We start from the raw sequence: 20357 nt of genomic DNA, 5'->3' as shown, positions 1-20357 counted from the left end.
AGAGTTAGATAATTCAGCTAGCTTGTTTTTCCCTGGATGACTGGCTTTGCATGATTCAGCTTGGTGCCCCAGCTAATATTCTCCATGAGCCTTGCCCTACAGAAACCCTAAGACCTTTGTTCAGTGAACATAGTGTCTAATCGGAGCTAGCCACCACACTTTGAAGCCTAAACTCCTGATGCCCTATGGACTGGCTCTCCTAATTATCCAAACTTTGTCAGCCAAACATTTTCTATATAGTTTGTCATATACAGGAATCATTTCTCACATATAAGAGTTGAGCCACAGCAGGAGTAAAAGGTATAAATTTACTGGGGCTTCTAGACAGTAGTTCAGGACATGGAGGTGAAGAGCACCCTTTTGTCTGGTCAACTGAAACTCTGGTAGAGATGGAGCTTCACAGAATGGAATCGCCCAGTTTAGAGGCTGAGGAAGACCTGAAGTTAATGCTCGTTCTTGTAAAGGTTCCACGCGATATTTTAATGAAGATGGACAATTAACCTGGCTTTCTACCTAGCCTTCTACCAGGTTGCCTTGTACATCTGTAACAGCTTGGTGACCCTTATGCTGTGATGGGTTACGCAGTCGCCCCTGGCAAGAAAGCACCACCTTCTGACTCACTAATATTGTTTCCTTCAGCTCCCAGACAAGCATTCCCTGATGGTTTCCCTCTGTTTTGCTTAGGCTGGTGATGAGAGGGGAGAGACCCCCTCCCCACCCCCCAGACTCATAACCCAAGAATACTCTTCCTCTGAGAGAGGCAGTTCTTGGAGGCAAAATACTGTATGTGGAGAGGTTCGTAATGCCACAGAATAGATAATGTACTGAAGTGGCACTGAGAGCCAGAAAACCTTACTGTGCGGTGAGTCCTGAAATCTATAAAAAGATTTAGTGTATTTTCAGCCTGTGTAGAGGTGCAGGGCAGTTGTTTGTATGCAAAACCTTAAAGGGCAAGCAAAAATCAGCTGTTTAACTGTGCTAATATAGGAGGGGCAGAGTTCTGCCTTAGACTATTTGGGGATACTTTGGGCTGGTCTCTGGAAATAGAAGATTACCTAAGAAGGGTGGTCTCTACAATGGAATCTGCCCATGACGTGCAATCCTTGAGCACATCTTATTGAACACACCCTCTGAAGAGGGTGGATCACTTCACATAACTTGAAGCTGGACTCTTTTGTCTGCATAGCACTGATTTATTCAAAAAGTTTATTCTAGAATAATCTTTGTTTGGAGTTCACTGTAGAAGCAAATTTTAACTTTCTTGATTGGTACATATCCCAGGCATTTATATGAATGCCATTCTAATGAAACATCAATCATATGCTTCATTAAAATAAGGTGTTGCCACTTAGTTGCATGAAGGAGGTACAGGTCTAGTTAGCTGAAATTAAAGACTGGAGTATGAATGGGAGGGTGATGAGTCAAACATGTATTTAAAGAAAAGACAGTGGGTCAGAGCAAAGGCTGTAGAACCACAAATACTTGGGACATGAATAGAGAGAAGCTGGGATGCGGGTAGAAGTCATTGTAAACAAATGTTGATGTTTGTAATACAGATTCTTTAAAAACAAACAATCAAACAAAAAAACCCCCCATAAACCAACCCAACCCTATTCAGGATTTCCTAAAGAGATACTCAAGTTGCACTTTTTCTTAAGCACTGCAAAACAGAAAGAAATCTTGACTTTATTCTTATGCTCTGGAATCCATTTCATGACATGATAACTCTAGGCTCAGCCTTCTAAAATTCCCATTTCCATGGGAATTGTTACTCTGGGCTGTTCAGTTTTCATAGTCAAATGCAGATACCCACGCCTTTTCCATTATTATAGGGAAAAAAAGGATGCCTTAACAAATCTATTTTTTTTCTGTGGAAAGCTGAGATGTTTCTCCTAGTCACTGTTAGAATTCAACCAATTTATTAATTCCAGGCAGATTTTCAGCTTCAGAAGTTGTCGTATTCCTTCTCACACTCTTGAAGGAAACTTGGAATCCTCATAGGATTTTCTGCCTGTGGCTGTTTTCAGCAAGCCTGCCACTTACTGCTGCCATGCATATCATCACCAAAAACTGGCATAGGCCTTGCATCTTTAGCCTAACTTAAAAAATACTGTTACCAAGAATTTAAATGCCATTGTTCTGGGAACTTTGGAACCCATGTTTTCCCCCATGGTAACAGAATTTGCTACTGGCAATCTGCAACACAGTCACCCCGTGTCTCTTCCTTGGAATAACAATTGCTATAACTGTATTTGTGGGAAGGAATATTTCTTTTCATTGCTATTCATTTTTGGCTTTCTTGACCGAATGAACTTGCTACTAGGATTTCCCTGCATGTGGAAAATATTACGCATTCCCATGCTGTACTTCACAACAGTGTAATGCCTTGGGTCTTAGTTTGGTCATGCCTATGTTCAGCTTTCCAAACTTAACCAAGTGAATTCTTTGGTTAGACCAGTACTTGGTTCATGCAGCCTGGGACTTAGTTATATTTAGTAGGACTGAAAAATCCTGGTAGGTCTGATCCCGAATGCACAAGGAGACTGAGGAGCCCATGGTGCCTCTGTTTCTCATTTTTTGTCTGCTTCCTGGCTCACCTCCCTCTAACTGTAAAAACTCTGAAATGAGTGGAAGGTAGGAGACTCAACATAGTGACAGCAGCAGCACTGGCAACATCTCATTTGATCTTTATCAAGCTCCCTTCTTCTTAGAAGGGAAAATATTCCCAGCAAGAGGTGCTACTTTGTCTTAGTTCCCTTTATTTTCCTAAGATTTGCTAACCATCTTGCCAGACCTAACCTGACTTCCAGCCATCACTATTGTATTAACAACCTCAGTATTGATGGAGCTTTTCTCTGATGGATGGATAATAAATTACTTGTGTGTAGAATTTGGGGCTGGAGCTGCCAGAGTTTTGTGAAACCCTGAGTTACAGCTCTGACAGACGACCACCAATGGGGTAATATCAGTCTTTAGCTACTGAGGGCCTCTGGTACTCAACTGCAGATGTGGTAATTCTATGTATGAACGAATACAAGAATAAGCAATTAGCCTGAACCCCCTGACCCATTCCCCAACCCTTTTTCTTTAAGTTGGACAAATCCTCTTCTCTGTTGGTTCCTGCATCTTTTAGATATGCTGAGGGTCCCCAGCAACTTGTTTGGGTCTCTTCTGCTGCTCAGTTTTGGTTGTGGCCTACTCAGGGATTGTCAATGAGCTGCATCCCACAGGATGACATGGCATGTAAAGCAGGCATCCCAGATAGAGCTCTGCGTGTCTGGGGATGGTTCAGCTTCTTGCTGGTGTCTTTCTTTCCAGTGAGTCAGACTATATAACACCCAGTGCTGTCCCTAGAGAATAAAAGCTAAGTCTCAGGAAAGATGCAGTTGGCCTCTTGGTGTCCAAGGCTGGTGTGACGTTCAGATTTGGGGTGGCTGGCAGTATGTGCTGAGCCACCCAAAGAGAGGATAGGGATGCTTGTGCTGTGGAGAGGGCCTACTTGAAGGCCCTCCCAGACATTACTTAGCAAATGTCTGCTGCTGAAACTCAGGTGAAATGTTGTTACTGTTGATGGGTATGGCGTCCAAATGAAAGTTCTAAGAAGATCATGGTATTTTAATCTGTTTGCCAATAAAGGGTGCCAACTCAATTGGGTTATCCACCATTGTTGCAAGAAAACTGAATTAAACCAAACTTCAGAGGGATCTTGAGAAGCTGTAAATGACATATTGCTGAAATGAGGTGCAAGTGAAACTATAAATTTTTATATAAAATTTAGATACTCAAAAACCTTTTATGAGCTCTCTGCCTTCAATAATATTCAAAGAGGACAAGCTTTACTTGAAGCCTGACTATAACAGAATCACCCGATATATTTTAGAATTGTTAGATTGTATCTTAATCCCCTAGGTACAAAAAATATAATATAGCATAAATTTGAGTTGTAGAGTCTTTTTTTATGTGTAGTAATGCTGAAAATGAAACTGCAGTGAATATTGGAATCATAGGAGTTGCCACATTACATCAGGTCCAAATAAATCTACCAGTGTCCCATCTCTGAGAGTGTCTGGATGCTTTAAAGAAAGGTCTGAAAATTGTACGGTAGGCAGATGTGGGATAATTTGCCCTGTGCTTTTAATCTCATCCATGTTGCTAATGGCTTGTTAACATTATGTGATTAGAGATTGTGGCAGTGCACTTGTAGTGCCTGCCACTTTAAGGGCTGAGTCAGGCAGGCAGCAGGTGCCTGGTTGTAGCGGCCCTTTCATACACAGCAGTTTGCTGCTGGCAGCCAGGCAGAGATGCCACTTGCCTGAGCTGCTGTATGAAACATCTGGCAGGTAAGAGCAGGGGGCTCTTGGTCCTGGGCATGACCTAAACTGCACTCTGCTGGGATAAGAAGCCCTGGAGGGACTGCCGGTGGTGTGGCAGCTCCACTTAAATACCAGGACCGCTCGCCTCCCTGGTGAAAGGCGGGTTGGCGCGCCTTGATAATCCCTAGCCCTCACAGCACTGTGGGTATAAGGGAGCCAGGCATGGGCTGCAGCCACGTGAGCCCCCACAGGGGAGAGAGACCCTGGAGGGCCCAGGGAGGGGATAGATGTGTAGCTCCAGAGAGGGGGCGGTAGTGAGGGCCCTGATGAGGGTTGAGGGACAGCCTAACGGGCAGCATATGGGCCAACCCCCTGAAGAACAAGTTGAGGGAAGTGTGGGGAACCGAGGGCTGGGAGCCCAGTATGTGGGGCAGGGGCCCAGTATGTGTTTGTTCATGCTTAGGTAGACTTGCCCTGAGTGGGGCCAGGGCAACCTTGGCCCAGGTTGGGAATTTGGCTGGCCACTACGCAGGTGAGGGTCACGGGAGAGGCCCAAGAGACTGTTTGCCACCCAAGTAGGCTGGCCATATGTCCCATTTTATAGAGGACAGTCCAGTTTTCTGGTCTTCTGTCCTCTGTTGTTATGAAACTGGACGCCTTTATGTCCTCTCTTTTTTTACCACTTGGCACCTCCTCCCCTCGCCCCACTACCAGCACTGCTGCGGCCGCCTGTGGGAGCTCCCCACTTCGCCTGCTGCTGACACTGCCACAGCTGCCTGTGGGAGCTTGCCAGGCCCCACCCCCCTGGCCTCAGAAGCGCACGCTGTTCTTGGCGGTGGGAACAGATGCAACTGTCCTCTTTTTTGAGGTACCTTGATGGCCCCCCTACACCCAAGGCATGATGCAGATAAAGCCCTAAGGCCTACAGGAGCCGTTCCGAGAGGGAGCAGGGTGGAACAAGTTGTCAGTGCGAGAGAGTCCCTGTGAGACGGGGTGGAGTGCAAGAGGTCCTAGTGGGAGGAGGCAGGACTGAATGCATGTGTGAAAGAGGCCTGACAGCCAAGGCTAAGCTTGGTCTGGCTTTAGTCTGGGGGTATAGTGAGAATTTATGATGCCATCTGTGAGGCATGGGCCACCATGTAGGGGAGGTTCAGAGCACTGGATAGCACCCCCTGGCATCAGGGCATGTAATGGGTAGTCTCCCGCATTTTCTACCAGTTGTGGGCACTCCAGTCATGGTAGGAAAGACTGGGCAGACTCCCCCATAGAGACAGGTGAGCGGGTCGAGACTCCGCCTCAAGCTTGCCCCCTGTCACAGAGCTGGCTAGAGCCCTGAAACACAAGATTTAATATCCAAATGTTTGTTGTTAAGTTTGACAACCCTACATGCTCTTAGTGTTCATAGAAATCTCCAAGTACATTTTGATTGCTCATCAGTGAAAAATAAATGTTGTATAAAGGAACACTAATTTTATCTTCATTTAAAAGCTCTAATATTTAGCCTCCTGGCAAAATTTAAATTGCTTTGTAAAATTTGTGTGGTATAGAGAGCGTTAAGGTGCTTAAGAGAAAAATGTAGGCACATTTAGTACTCATTAAAGAAATGGACTCCACTTTATTGACAGAGAAGCCTTTAGAGCTTTGGCTGCCCTTGCTTCCCTCGTTTGAAAAGTAGAATAACTCTGTTGTGTCAGAGGTACTTGAGCCACTTTTCTGCTCTTCCTGAGTATTTAAATTAAAGATCAGGTATTTGTTTCTCTGTTGACTTTTTTTGAAATTTAGTATAAGTTTCTCTGAATAATGAAATGGAGTAAGAATGGCCTTGTGCTTGAATCTCCGACCTGACCTGGGTTCTCTTCTCTGCCACACAGACTTCCACTGGACCTCGGAGATGTTGCTTTAATTAATCTCTCTGCTTAAGTTTCCCCTTCTATAAAATAGAACTAATATTTACACACCTCAGAGAGGTACTGGGATGCCAAATTCCCAGCTTGTCATAATGTGATTTATTATTCAAGTGGGGGAGACTACAGAAGTGTAAGGCATTGGAGGAAAATTGGTACATGTGCACCTGTTTTGGAATGGTACAAATCTGTTTATGTACAGTTGCCTTTGTGGTATTTGATTTGTAATATTCAATTTTTTTCTTTTAACCGCAAATACCCAGTTCCTGAAGCTGCAGGAGTAATTTTTTTGTCTTCTAGGTCACTGAGAAAATTTAGAAATGTGATTTAAGCGCACCATAAAGACTCAAAAGCCACAAGGCAAAAATAAACATGTGCCTGATTCTTTTCCCTTTTTAACAACCTTATGACACTAAAGCCAATCCAGTTTTTTAGGATCTTGATTCACAGCTTTTAAATGCTTGGGCTTGGCAATGCTCTATTTTTAAGTGCTGTCGCACAAGCTGAATTTTGGGTGGTAAGATGAAAATGTTTTTGAAAAGTAGCAAATCTTAATATAGTTGAGAATGCGGAACTGCCCCTGGAAAATAGGTTGGACATCTGAAGAGGAATCTTGCTGAGCAGGCTAGAGATGCAGAACAACTTTTGCGGTTATATTTTTCTTTCTTCTGGCAATTTTGGGGTGGGGATGAGTTGGTTCAGTCACTTGTCCTTGTGTTTCTTTAAGAACATGATTCAAATCTTACCTAAACAAAAAAAATGAGTGGGAGAAATCAAGTTTACACTGAACAGGAGAAGATATTCTCCCACTTCCTTTCAGATGGGTTTTTAAAAGCCTCAGTCTGGCATCAGAAGACAACAAGGATAATGCTGTAGGAAGGATGACATGGGTCATGTTCTGGGTTGACTACATTTGGACAGGATGGATCCTATCCCAGAAAGGTGCAGGGAGAGAAAAGACTTATAAGTTTTTGATCTTTGCTCCTCCTCCCAGTTCGCAGAAGGCTGAATGGTATTAAATATAGAAATCAAGTCAGTGTTTCAAAGCCAAACAAATCAAATGCCAGCTGTTTTCAAGTGAGAGAGAAATCCTTTCCACCTGACAGATGAGCAGATTCAATTTGCATTGAACCATTAGATTGAGCAGATGCGTATGGCTCAACGGGCTCTCAGATCAAGTGTAGTATGCCTATGTTGTACATGTCTTTGCCATTTTGACCAAAGCTGCTAATATTATCTTGCAGTGCTATGGATGCTTTGCCCAAGTGGCTAATTAGAATTGAACCTTTCCTTCCCAAATATACATAGACTATGTAAAATCTTGGATGTAAAGGCTCCAAATGCTAAGATCTTCCAATCAAAAGAAATGATACTAAAAATGGAGCAATTCCTGCTTGTTCTAGAGAAATTTTTCCACTTTGGAGCAGAGATGCAATATTAAGTGACTTGTTTTTTAAAGTTTGAAAGCTGTATAAAACCATTTGTAAAGTTTTACTAACAACGTGTGTAGAGAATATCCTACAGCAGGGGTGGGCAATTATTTTGGCTGGCAGGACACTTAAGGAAATTTTGTGGGCTGCTGCATGTGGTGGGTATCTGGCCAGAGCCCCTATGCTCACTGCTGGGAACACTGGGTGGAGCAGGCAGGTGGGGTCTCCATGGACGGAGACCAGCTGGGACCCCTGCGGGGAGAGTACGTCGCCAAGCAGATGAGATGGGGCCTCAGGCAGGCAGAGAGCAGCGTCCGGGAGTGGGATGGGTGGGGCTGGGACTGGGATTGTGGGATGGCAACAGGGCAGGGCTGGGGCCCGGGGCAGAGCTGCAACCTGCTCCCCACACCTCCTGGATTGCAGCTCTGCTCTGGGCCCTCCCTGTCACTGCCCTGTGATCTCTGCCTCGCCCATCTGTCCCACTCCCAGGTGCTGTTGTTCTCCACCTGTCCATGGCCTCATCCTGTTCACCTGGCTGAGTGCGCCCTACCCACAGGGGTCCTGGGCTGGTCTCCAGGGAGACCCCCTCCCTCCCTCCCTGCCTACTTGTTACATCTGGTGCCCCCAGTGGTGGGTGTTCAGGCAGCTGGGCTGGGTCTGGAGGTGATAGAGTGCAAGCAGCAGCAGCCAGAACAAGCTTCGGCTGTGGGGGCTTCTGGGAAGCAGAGTCCAGCTACTGTGCCATCCCTGCCCTGCCACGCACACCACAGCCTGGGCTGCTCCCCTGTGTCTAAGCCGGGCAGGCCTGAGGAACATGCCATGGTCCAGATAGAATCCCTTAGTGGGCTGGATGCAGCTCACAAGCCATATTTTTTCCCACCCCTGGCCTATAGTGTGTATCTGGTCGGTGAGAATTGTTCAGTATTTCAGGAAGGGTTTTTGCTAATAGCTAACTCTGTAACTGGCCACCTGAAACCACTTCCTTATGACTTTGTCAGGCACGTTGATTGTGAATAATTAGAGATGGTTAGCCTTGTTAGTCTCAAACTAAGCAGGCGGCAGAGCAGGATGGCACCTGAGGCTGTGTGTGTCCAGATGAGCGTGGATGTGCAGTATGTGGCACTGTAGCCCTGTTTGTGGTGCCACACGCCACACATGCAGGCGTTCCCAGTGCTGCTACTTTGCAGCATGGGGTGGGGAGGGCGGCGGGAGAGGAAGGGTTGACCCCAGGATCTTCTGGGGTTGCAAAAACCCATGCTGAAAAAAGCAAGGTGGCGCATGTGGCGCCAGCATGCGCTGCCCAATACCAGAGCGTGGCTAGCCAGAGCCACTTTCCAGCTGCCAGCCAGGCTTCCTGCCATGGCTGCGGCCCTGAGAGGCCTCCAGGACTACCAGGTAAGGCTGCTGGGACCAGCACAGTTGCTGGCCTCAGCCTCCTTTACCCTACGTTGCGTAACCTTCTGTGTGCCAAAGCATGTGTCATGGGCCTGGGGACAAGTAGCAGAGATGCAAGGTGTGCCACTGCTACTTGTCCCTGGGGAAACAAACGTCCATGCTCGTCTGGACGTGTCCTGAGAGACTAATTTGTTTGGAGTTAAACTTGCAGGTACAGCCTTCCCTTGCCTTCTGTTTGAATGTTAGTGGGGCTGCAGCTTAAATTGTAGCAGTTTTTTGACAATTTAAACTTTATTATGAGAGAAGATTATCTGCACTAGATTTTTCAAATCCTGTGGTTAAAGTATTATTTATCCATCAACCTTTGAATTAATCACAGACTGATTGTTTTGTTTTCATTAAAAATCCCCCTGGAAATTCTTTGGCCCCCCTAACCTGTGACACTGCTTACTTCTCCCCTTTTTTCAGTATCTGTCAATTGTTGTGCCATCTGTGCAAAAGATTGTGTAATGTGAACTTTTTTTCTTTTCTATTTTTTTAACAATGTTCATTAGAAAATTGTAGTACTCCTCAAATTTCAATAGGTGGCCCTTACTTCCTGCTGATGTCATTAACTTCAGTTTATTATGAGTAGCCAAAACAAAATAGCAACTAATTCTTGAAACGGTTTCTCAATATCTTAGGTAAGATTCTTGCTCTGCATCTGAAATCCTTGCTTTTACAAATTATAGGAATCCCTTCTCAAAAGGGAGAAGAAAGTAATCCATTCAAGTGCTTTGGCTAATTTTGATCCATACACTTATTGCTGGTGATTTGTAGCATTGCTAAGTTCTATCGCTTCTGGAACTGTATAATAAAGAAGACTTTTATATGGCATTTGTGTAGGTGCAGATTTTGGGGAGGAGAGCATTTTATCCTTTTCAGAGACACCAGACAGTTCAATTTCTATATGCATCAATAAAACAACTAATTGTATTGCGCTGAAATCATTTTAAAGCTCAGCGCATTTTTTCCATTAACTTTAAAAAAAAAAAAAAAAGAAGAAGAAGTTTAAAAAGAGAAAGCTGGTTCAGGTTTAACTTTCTCTGAACATCCAGGCAGTTGCAAGCACTGCTGGGGAATGTTCAGGTTTTGGATCCTGCAAAGATTTAAGCATGATATTCTCTTGAAGACTCAAGACTTGTCATCCTGAAGCCAATGGGGTTATTGTGTTTCAAGTTAATATCTTGTTTATACAACATAATTTTAGTATCTTATTTACATATTTAAGAACCATCATATGTCAAGCAGAGGATATGATCATGGGTCTGTCTGGTGCTTGAAGGTTTTTTACTGTAATCTGCACCAGGGAAGTGAATCTTTGTACCTCTGCAGTGGCTGCCCATGTAAGAGTTGGGCAGCTGTCACTGTTGCTTGTGGATTTGGTGTTTCAGCTGATGCACTATTGGGACTTGTAGTGCTAAATGTCTAGTCTAAGGTTCAAAATTCACTCTGTCCCAAGCAGCATGGGTTGTATTGTGTCTTAACCTGGCTGCCTGTGGCAATCTTTAGCAATACATGAATTACTACTGATCAGAGCTGTTCCCCCACCCCACTTTCTTTTGCAGGTTTTCATTTCTGTAAACTGCCTCAGCACAGATTTCTCCTCCCAGAAAGGAGTGAAAGGGCTGCCCTTAAACCTTCAGATTGATACCTACAGTTACAATAACAGGAGTAACAAACCGGTGCACAGGGCTTACTGCCAGATTAAAGTCTTCTGTGACAAGGTAAGGTCAGGTCAGTCTGCAAAGAAGGCCTTTGGAAAGGCTGTCCCCTGGTTAAGATGACCTGCCTCTTCCTGTCTGATGCTGTCATCTGCTATTTTAGACCGTCTGAAACCTCAGTATGCTTTTCAGTATTACAAATCCTCCTGTTTGACTTAGGGATCTTAGTGACCCCAGATGAAGTTGCCACCTTCAGAAGAGCAGCACTTTGAGCAGCCTTTCTAGGCACAGTGTCAGTTGTTGGTCGGGGGGGGGGGGGGGAGGGTTGTGTTAGATGATACTGAGCCTGACCATACCAAACTGTCAAAAAAACTGTATTGGGACTTCAGTAGATTTTTTTTTGGAGTTCAGACCTCCTGTTTTTTCAGGAGACCTGGATATTTTTTGTCTGAATCTGCTTCTGTAGCTGACCTCTCCTGTAGGAGGACTCCCTTCCCCCCCTCCCTGCTGCCCTGTACCAGATCAGGCTATGGTGAGGGTGTTGGGTTTCTTTTCTCCCATTCCTACTGCTTCCAAACCCTTGTTCTTCCCCCTTTCCCATATTTTGCTCTCTAAAACAGCACTACCTGCAACCTTCTCTCCACTTCCCTTCTCTTGCTGTCATTTACCATCCATTTATCTTTGACTCCCTCTTCCTCTCCTTGCAGTCTCTCATGCTCTTCCTCAGTGAATTCAGTTCCATGGTAATGACCCATCTGACCCCTGAGCTATGTATTTCCTTGCTCTCAGTTCATCCAATTTGTTGTTTTGGTTCAGGCCTCTCCCTCACTAAAAGGCCTGTTAGTTTGATTTGATCTTTACCAGTTACTACTATATTAGTTGTTGAGTACCTGTTTTCCAGCTACTATCCAGTTTTGTTCATCCAGACACTCAGAATTTCTCTGACTTCCAGTCCTTCAGCATTGATGATTTGTTGTCTGCTCTCAGCCCCCTCTGTCTGCCTGTTCTTCTACTGAGACATTGGTTGATCTTTTCCGTTTCTTGCTCTCTTTTCCCTGTAACTTTTTTTTGCCCCAGCCTTGATTCATCCCAAACACCTGTTTCCTTTATTTTGCAATCATGCTTTGAAATCTCTCTGGTGGAAAAACTGTGACCAAGTTGACTTCCACCAGTGCAAACCTATTCTCTTTCCCTTCAGTTCTGCCATCATCCTAGCTAAACAATTTTGTGTGTCCAACTTAATAGTATCAAAACCCTACAATCTCAGTCACCTCTTAGCTACCTTTTGACTCGAGTCTCAACCCTCCCTTCTTCCTGCAATCTCTATGTAGGACCTGACAGCTTCTTTCCTTAACCTCTCTCTCAGCTTTGGCTCTTCCCCTTCTCAATTCAAGCCTACTTTAGTCATACCACAGAATCCACACCCTCCACCCACTTGCTTCTCCTGCTTTTGGTTCCTTGTCCTGTTTTGTCTCTAAGCTCAGTGAATGCACTGGGAGTCACAGTCTGAAGAACACTTCTCCTCCATTTCCATCCTAGACCCCCTCCACTTCAGCTTTTTTCCCTTGCACTTAACAGAATTGCTTCTTCTGAGAGCCTGGGTACCCCTCCTTTGGCAAAGCTCAGAAGTATTACTCCATCCTTGACCTGCTAGCTGCCTTTGACACAGCTGGCCATTCCCATCTTGAAATCATATCCTCTCTTGGTTTAAATCAGGAGTGTCCGACTCAAATGAGTAATTTAAATACTGCCACCACTATCATTTAATTCTTTTGTCACTGGTACCAACACAGTGGGTCCAGCAGCTGTAGTGGGAAGCCCTGTGGTCTAGCCCAGGCCCACGGGACTTCTTCACTGCAAGTGCCAGACCTGCTTTCGCACAGGAGGTGAAGAATTAATGCCTCTGCCCCTTCCTCCCTCCATCCCAGTTTTACTATTACTTTTTTTTTAAACAACTCCTGGGCTGCTGGTCAGACAGTTCAGGTTTAAATGATGCTGTCCCCAGCTAATTCCCTCTTTACCCTGTCGTTAGTGCAGTGGAGCTCTCCTAATATAAACAAGTCCCCTTTTACATGAACTTTTTCCCTTGGTGCACCTTCCTCTCCCCCTCAACCCTACTTCAATCAGTGGAAGTCCTAGGGGTGCACTTTATTACTGAGTAATCTTGCACACAAATGCTAATTGAATTATTGCCTCCAACTCCGATCTACCTCTTTACTCTAGACCCATTTCTGTCTGTCCAAACCATGTGTTCCTGCGTGACTAGTCATCACCTTGAGTTCAGTATGGCTTGAAGTGGCATTCTTTCACCTTCCCTGCTACCTCTGTCTCCCTCTTGCTTGTGTCATTGACATGTAATCTGGGGGACCATCTTTTGACTTGGCCTGGTTGTAAGAATTTGGAGAGAGATCTCTGCCTAAAACATGTAGACTCTTTCTTCATGGTATCTCTAAGGGCAGATGTACACCGCATCCAGGTCAAGCTAAGGAGTTCAGTTCCATTCAGTTTTGAAAGGCTGGCATCTGCTTCAGGCCAGTCCTCATCACCCACTTGTTCATTTTTTCAAGGAAACTCCTCCATGGTTTTCTTCATGCTTGGGAGGAGCTCCATAGTCATCCATGTTCTTCACCATGAATTGCATAGATTCATAGATTACCACCTTTGTCTTCATGCTTCCTACAACTACCTCTCTATAAAAAATCTTGGCAGTAATTAGGTCACTGATGTGCCATGATTAATGCTGTTGCTTCAGTTTTCTTGTGCCACCCCCATATCTATCTGTTGCCTCTCACCTAAGTTCCTGCCTAAAGTGTTTATGATCTGCCTCTGCTCTTTGTTAATACAGCAATACATGCATTATGTCCTGTGACTAAGGCCCCAAAGTACTACAGTAATTCAAATAATAGACTAGCTTTATCTCACTGCTTTGGTTGTAGCATGTGTGGACACTGGCCACACCTCTTCAGCCCCCACTCTATTCCCATTGTCTTGTTACTGGCTGGACTGTCAGCAGGGCCACAATAACATCTTAAGCTCTTTTTTTAATTACTTTCCCTTTAGTGGCTGAAGCTCCTATTTCCCATTTTCACAAGTAATTTGCTCTATTTAGGAAAACTAATGGGACTTGGCCCAAGTCTGAGTAACTTTTAGCACCTAAATTCTATAGATTTTTCAAAGAACCCAAGTCATTTCTTGAAAATACCATGTTTTATTTATGCATCTAAATCACATTCATTGCAACAGGAGTTTAGTGAATAAACCTTTTGGAGGATATGGGCCTTGGTTGCTTTGGAAAGATCTGTCGTTGTAGAAAATTACGAAGTGCTTGCAAGCTTCCCAAAGATTTTCTTGTACTTGCAATTTCCTCAGTTAGTTACAAGATATAAAATTACTGACTCCCAAACTCTCTCATTTCATAAGACCGGGTTGTTAATAAAATGGCAAACCTGCAGTCAGTGCATAAGTTTAAAGGAAGGCATTTTAGTCTGTGTCATAAATTACAACACACACTTAAACAGTACCTCCATTATATCGTTCTTTTTTTCTCCAGGATTTTGATCAGTCTCACTCTCCATTATTTCTCCATGTGTTTCACCAAATTATTTTGTACTAAAAGGGAAAACTATAGTTTGTTGGATTTAATCTGTGGGCACTGCTTGGTATCAACCCAGAGCATATTGTCACACTTCATGATGAGGCTGTAAGTCAGTAGCATTATTCTTAAACAGATTGTATTATAATTATACTGTACCTCAAACTGACTCTGAATTAGACACTGGGTGGGGTAGGAACAAGTTACTCCCAGTCCAGGTCAGTGTTTCGTCAAGCTTTGTTTAAAATACTCTTACAGACTCAATTGAACACCTAATGGTTTGTTCCAACCTGCAGTTGCATGTGCCTGTGATGTGGATGGTAATTCATAGGTCACACGTTAGTCCTGCCTCTTTGGTGCCCCTCCCATCAGAGCATTGGCACCTTGGAAAAAAAAAATCCCAACAACATCTCTGCTTTCCTCCTATTTTCCAGTAAGAGCCAAGGCATGAAAACTGTATGATCAATCTGTTTCTATTAAATATTTACAAGGTCATTGTGACCTGGTATCTGAGCATATCAGTCTAATGCATTCAGCCTTGCCTTAACCCTTGTGACGTAAAGGAGTCCTATTATCCCCCAAGTGCAGAGAGGCTAAGTAAGGCCAGGTCTCCATCACATAGCTTTGCCAGCATATCAGCTGGCAAAGGAGCATGAAAATATGTATCCTGCCTCCAACCTACTTAACTCTTCTGGCAAACCTCTGTGGCTAGGCTTAATTTGTTCTGGCAAAAGATTCCTATAGCTTGTTGCTTAACTCCATTTGAAGACAATGTTTATATCACAAAAGAACTTATTTTCATTGTATAAACCTGGTTCTCACCCTATTTGCCATAGTGGGCCACACTTGCAGCTTAGAGTGTGCTGATTGAGCTGCTTGCAGCCCACAGGTTGAGAACCACTGGTATAAACTATGTTTCCACTTGGTGGCTTTACTGGTAGAGCTACAGAGCCTTTGTAATACAGACTAGCCTGGAGTGGTGTACAGGGAACCCAGGCTTTCTAGCTTTCAGGTCAGTGCTGCAGCCACTGAGGCTTGCTTGCTTGCTTGTTCTCTGCAATGATTAGCACTATGGTTGGAGGTGCATGGGAAGGAAGAAGTGTAGGGAATGGTAAGGGGGGTGAGAACAGGTCAAGAAGTACTAACTCTTCTGTAAAACTGTTTCCCTGCTTCACTTGATCTAGTTATTAAGCCAGCCAGCAAAAGACTTGACTTCAAAAACTTACATCTTGCAACCTGCTGGTGCTTTCATCTTGCACCATTGACTATCTTGTAGCTCTGCATGGTCACTTTACTCTGCTGTGATGTAGCAAGTTAGCTTCTAGGCAGACTTAGCCTTTTACCAGGCCTGTTTTATTACACCTTCTAAGCACTGCCACCCTTTTGCCCTGGGTTATATGAATATAAGTAATGGAATTCAAAGAGAATATTTACGGTAGAACCCACCTGCAGTAAAACCTCACAGTGAACTGAATATCCTGTACAGTTTTGTTTCGTTGCCTGATACGTAACTAGGAAGCCCTGCAAGAGAGATGTTTTCTGATGGCAAAACCTTTCACACTGGTATTCTGCTCTCACCAAGCTCTCTGGAAGTAGAGTCGTCATAAAAATCTAATGACCTGCTTCACAGTGTGTAATTTTTTGATCACTTCATAAACTGCAAAAAGTGCTAGGTAATATATGCTTGTGTCATAGGCAGCAACTCTGCATGCCCTGTCTTGTTGTTGCTTACTTGCTAGATGCTTGTTATCTGATTATTTTAATTGCATTCAATGGGACGCAACACAGTCATGTCATGCACAATCTGGCGTGTGATTGCACTGCCAATAAAATGTTCAGGGCAGTTATGACATATAAGAATTGCTCTAATTTTCTTTAAGAGATGTCAGGTCTTCTTTTGGTGCTGTTAATTGCTCTCAAGGAGAATCTGCCTTGCATTAGGTCAACCTTATTGCTGGTGCTTAACAAATGAAGAATTAAACCCAAATCTCAGCAGACCCCTTGAGCCTTCACTCCCACCATAACGCTGATGTATTGCAATGTGCCTGGTAGGTAGAGTCATAAACTGAAGGGTTCCCTCAGCTTGGGGCCTTACTGTGTTGTTTAAATGGTTAAATGGCAGCTGGATGTTCTTAAATCTTTGAATCTGCATTCTTTTAAACTCAAGCAGTTGATCTAAGCAATTTTATTCAGCCTCCATGATCCATACACCCATGCAACTTCCTAGTCTTACAACACTGTAGTGTTAGGGGTCTCTTACAAAAAAAGATGTTGGTTTCTTGAAGAGCCACAATCAACTGTTTGATCTTTCCTGGCCTCATCACTGTCTCTGATGTCTTGTATCGTTGGAACAAGAGGCATTTTTTTTACATGAACTTATCAGTGCTGTGGATCAGTAAATTGCAAGTGTAGATTAGATGGAAATGGGACCTCAGAGTCTACAGAATTTTTGCCCCTCCAAAAAAAAAGTGATGGAGCAAAAGTAACAGCTAGCAGTTTTATGCAAAGGAGTGTATTCTGTAATCACTAACTATATGGTCTCAAGCCACAGTCAGGGTTGCATCTGCCTTGGGACTCAGGTGTGTAGAGAATTGGAGGACCACCATGTTATCGAACTATAATACACCCAGGGCAGCACAGCAGTGCATAATATAACTTATTGCTTATAGAGGCACTGGATTTTTCAAGACGATAAAACCAATGACAAGACTCAACTAAATGGGGGTCTTCAGCCACAGCTCAAGTCCCTGTCCTGTTCCTCATTGTGGTACTTACTCTTGGCACCCCTTGCATCTCTTCTCGTCTCCTGCTCTCCTCTAACTGAGATCAAAACTATGATGCTTGGCTTCTTTTGGTAGCTGCTTATTTTTAAAGTGCTGGGCACCCTTCACCAGACCCTTGCAAGGCAGGTGATGCAAAGGCATAAGGAGATGGAGTGACTTAGCTCAGGTCATATGTCATCTTGGCTTCGTCACAGGGGCACCACAGTGATCTAGTAATGGGTGTTGTTGATTGGATCTTTCTGATATATTGACATGTCTTGCTTTAATCCTTTTTAAGATTATAGTTCATTTAAATTTAGCTTAACTATAGTTTAAGATAATTTTTTTTTGATTGAAAATGTTGACTGAACACTTAATTAGAGAGAGAATTGCACATAGCACTCTTTATCTTGGATACCATGGTTTGAGATGATTTCATGTGCATGGAGATTAATTGATAACTGTTCAGTAGCTCCTGGTCCCATATTTAAAAGAAAAGTGGATGACTGAGGTAGATGCTCTGACTGTTTGATTTGATGGTGGTGCTTCAAAATAAATACTGGCCAGACTTCAAAAGCAATGTGTTCTGGCTGACCTGCCTCCAAGGGTGGTGTGGGGACTGGCCTCTGCAAGTACTACTCTTTAAAATCAGTGTCACTGACCTGAGGGGGGAAGAAAAAACAAACAACTGAAAATCCTTTTTTCCCCTCTCTCCTTTCCTCTCCCTGTCCCCCAATCTTTTATCTGGCAGGGAGCAGAGAGGAAGATCAGGGATGAAGAACGAAAACAAAGCAAAAGAAAAGGCAAGTGCACTGACCCCAGTTCTCAGCTGAATGCCTGTAAGTAAAAATTATTCTTCCAAGCCTTTAAATTATTAGACTGCACATCCCTTACAGAATTTTGTCTCTGGTGCAGTGAAGTTCTCCTATATACACAAATCCCCTTTTTTAAACCTACAAAATAATTCCCTTATGTATAAGCCACTATATCTAGGTTTGCAAACTGTTTTTACTGTGCCATGGATCAGTTGGGACTCTAATACAACTTCACTCCAGAAAGAGCTTGGTGTAATCAGTATCAATGAGTTCAAATGTATCTCCAACTTGGGAACCCAGTTGAGAAAATGAGGTGTGGCAGCTGTGGATCCAAGACTTGGCACTTGGGATCAAAGATGAAAAGTGTTGTACAAGGTGTCCCTCAAAGCTGGGTAAGCATTGTCCACCCCAGATTTCCAGCAGGGGTAACTGATGCACAGGTTGGGCAGGGATCTAATTTTGAGAACTGCTGGAGCACTCGCGATTCCAGCCAAAGCCAGTTGGAGCTGGAAGTACTTGGAACATTTACAAATCTGGCCTGAAGTGGCATGGACCCTGAAGTAACAAGTGGCAGAGTCTGGAGTAAGACCCCAGCTCTTCTAATTTCCAGTCCCAGCTTCTATGAACCAGATCAAGCTAATCCCTTTTCAGGTGGTAGTTTTGGCTTGAGATTTGTTTTGAGAACAGATTAACAGAAGTTTAGGGCTGGAAGGGACCTTGTGAGATCTTTGGGTCCAGCCCCCCTGCTCTGGGCAGGAAAGACTGCAGGGGTCAAATAACAAGCAAGGTGTGCATCTAGCCTCCTTTTGAAGATCTCCAGGGTAGGTGCCTGCACCATCCCTGGGAGTCTGTTCCAGAGTCTGGTCACACAAACCATGAAGAACTTTTTTCTTGTATCCAGTCTGAAACCTCCTTTTAGGAGTTTGACTGATGCTCCTGGTTTTCCCCTGGGGCGCTGTGGTGAATAGTTGTTTGCCTAGCCCCTGATGCTCTCCCCTGATATTTGTAAGCTGCTGCAAAAGTGAAGGTGAGACTGAGGCCTTTAGTCCTGAAGTACACAACTTTCTGGCTCTGTTCTTCCAAATGTCTCTAACTTCTTAACATTGTCCTGAAGATCCAGTTTCATACACTCACTCCCTGTATGTGCCTAGTTACTTGTTAAGAGGGGTGATTTATGTAAAATGTATATCCCCATTTCTCTTCCATGCTGTGTAGCAGAGAAGCATGCACTCCTTCCCCCTGCCCCCCTTTCTATTGCATGAGGAAGATGTTATGTCACTGGATGTGTTTGCCAGAAGCTGAACTTCTAACAGTCCAACCGGTTCAACAAGTGTTCACCTCACAGCTCATCAAACAAGATTTTCCTGACCCAGCAAGTCAGGAAAGCTGGTGGTGCAGCTTCAGGAGAAAGTGTTGTCACAGGGAAATCTGGTTGTTCTGGGGTAGTTATAGCGAGGGCAGCATTTTGAAGTACATCCTAAAGAGGAGGTTCCACACATGCCAGTGTTGTATTTAAAATATTGAATGATACAGGCTGTTCTATCTGAGTGTAGTAGCCTCAGTGCCATCCACAGATCACCATGCACAATGTAGATCTACCGTTAATGGCGGAGAAGGGTATTCCATATCAAACCTGTGAGAAAAATCCCTCTTGGGGGCAAAACATGAGCTTAATCCCAAAGAGACCCTTTTATCCCCCAAAATTTGAACAAATATGGAGTGGCCATTTTTTAAATGCAAGGTGCTGTACTCTTCCCTTCCCACTCCTCCCTGACATCATAACTGTATATACATGGATTGCCTCACAGTAGAGCCGGCTGACGGTTTTTGCTTAAGATTTTTTTTTTGTGACCAAAAAGGCAATTTCTAGAAAATTTTGAAGCTTTTTTTTTTCCCCCCCCCCCCCCACCATAGAAAATCTTTTAATTTTACTGAAATATATATGGGAAATTTCCCCTGCTGGAAACTTTTGCTCTGGGAAATTTTGAAATGAAATATTTCATTTAGGGTCAGTTTGACCCAAATCAGAATCCCTTCATTTTGACAGACTTGATTGAAATGCTTTGTTTAGGATTAGTTTGACATTAATCTGCGCCCATCTCAGCTTTTTTAGTGCCTCCAGGAAGCTGTGGTTCAGTTCTTTTGTACCCTGTTCTTCTTACAGGCTGGGCTTCCCTGATAACTGCATTACCAGGGATACACTTAGATCTTCCCTTTGAACTTCCGCATCAGTTCATCTAGGGGAGTCATGCTAACCACAGTGCTTTGAGTTTATGGGGTCCAGCCAGATAGTCTGGCCAATAAAGAAAGCAGATCATGCGACATGTGAATTAGAGTTCCCATGAGGAAATGTGACGGATTAGGGTGACGTAGGTTGAATATCAGATCAAACCAAAGTACTTCTCAGTGCAGGAATTTTAAACTAGAATTTTTCATGAAACTT

At 43.9% G+C, this 20357-nt stretch overlaps 1 protein-coding gene across 1 annotated transcript in view; it reads left to right on the top strand.

Annotated features, from left to right (window-relative positions):
* GRHL1 (grainyhead like transcription factor 1) overlaps nucleotides 1-20357 on the top strand; it is a 61150-nt gene that overhangs the window by 22156 nt on the left and 18637 nt on the right. Inside the window, exons 9-10 of the mRNA XM_019538139.1 lie at nucleotides 10650-10808; nucleotides 17851-17902. Coding sequence (XP_019393684.1) covers nucleotides 10650-10808; nucleotides 17851-17902 — 211 coding nt within the window. The remainder of the gene's footprint in view (nucleotides 1-10649; nucleotides 10809-17850; nucleotides 17903-20357) is intronic.

This window comes from Crocodylus porosus, unplaced genomic scaffold (genome assembly GCF_001723895.1).
Source record: "Crocodylus porosus isolate Cpor-Errol unplaced genomic scaffold, CroPor_comp1, whole genome shotgun sequence".
Taxonomy (NCBI): domain Eukaryota; kingdom Metazoa; phylum Chordata; order Crocodylia; family Crocodylidae; genus Crocodylus; species Crocodylus porosus.
The sequence above is the reverse complement of the archived record's forward strand: the minus strand, read 5'-3'. Positions and strand labels throughout refer to the sequence as shown.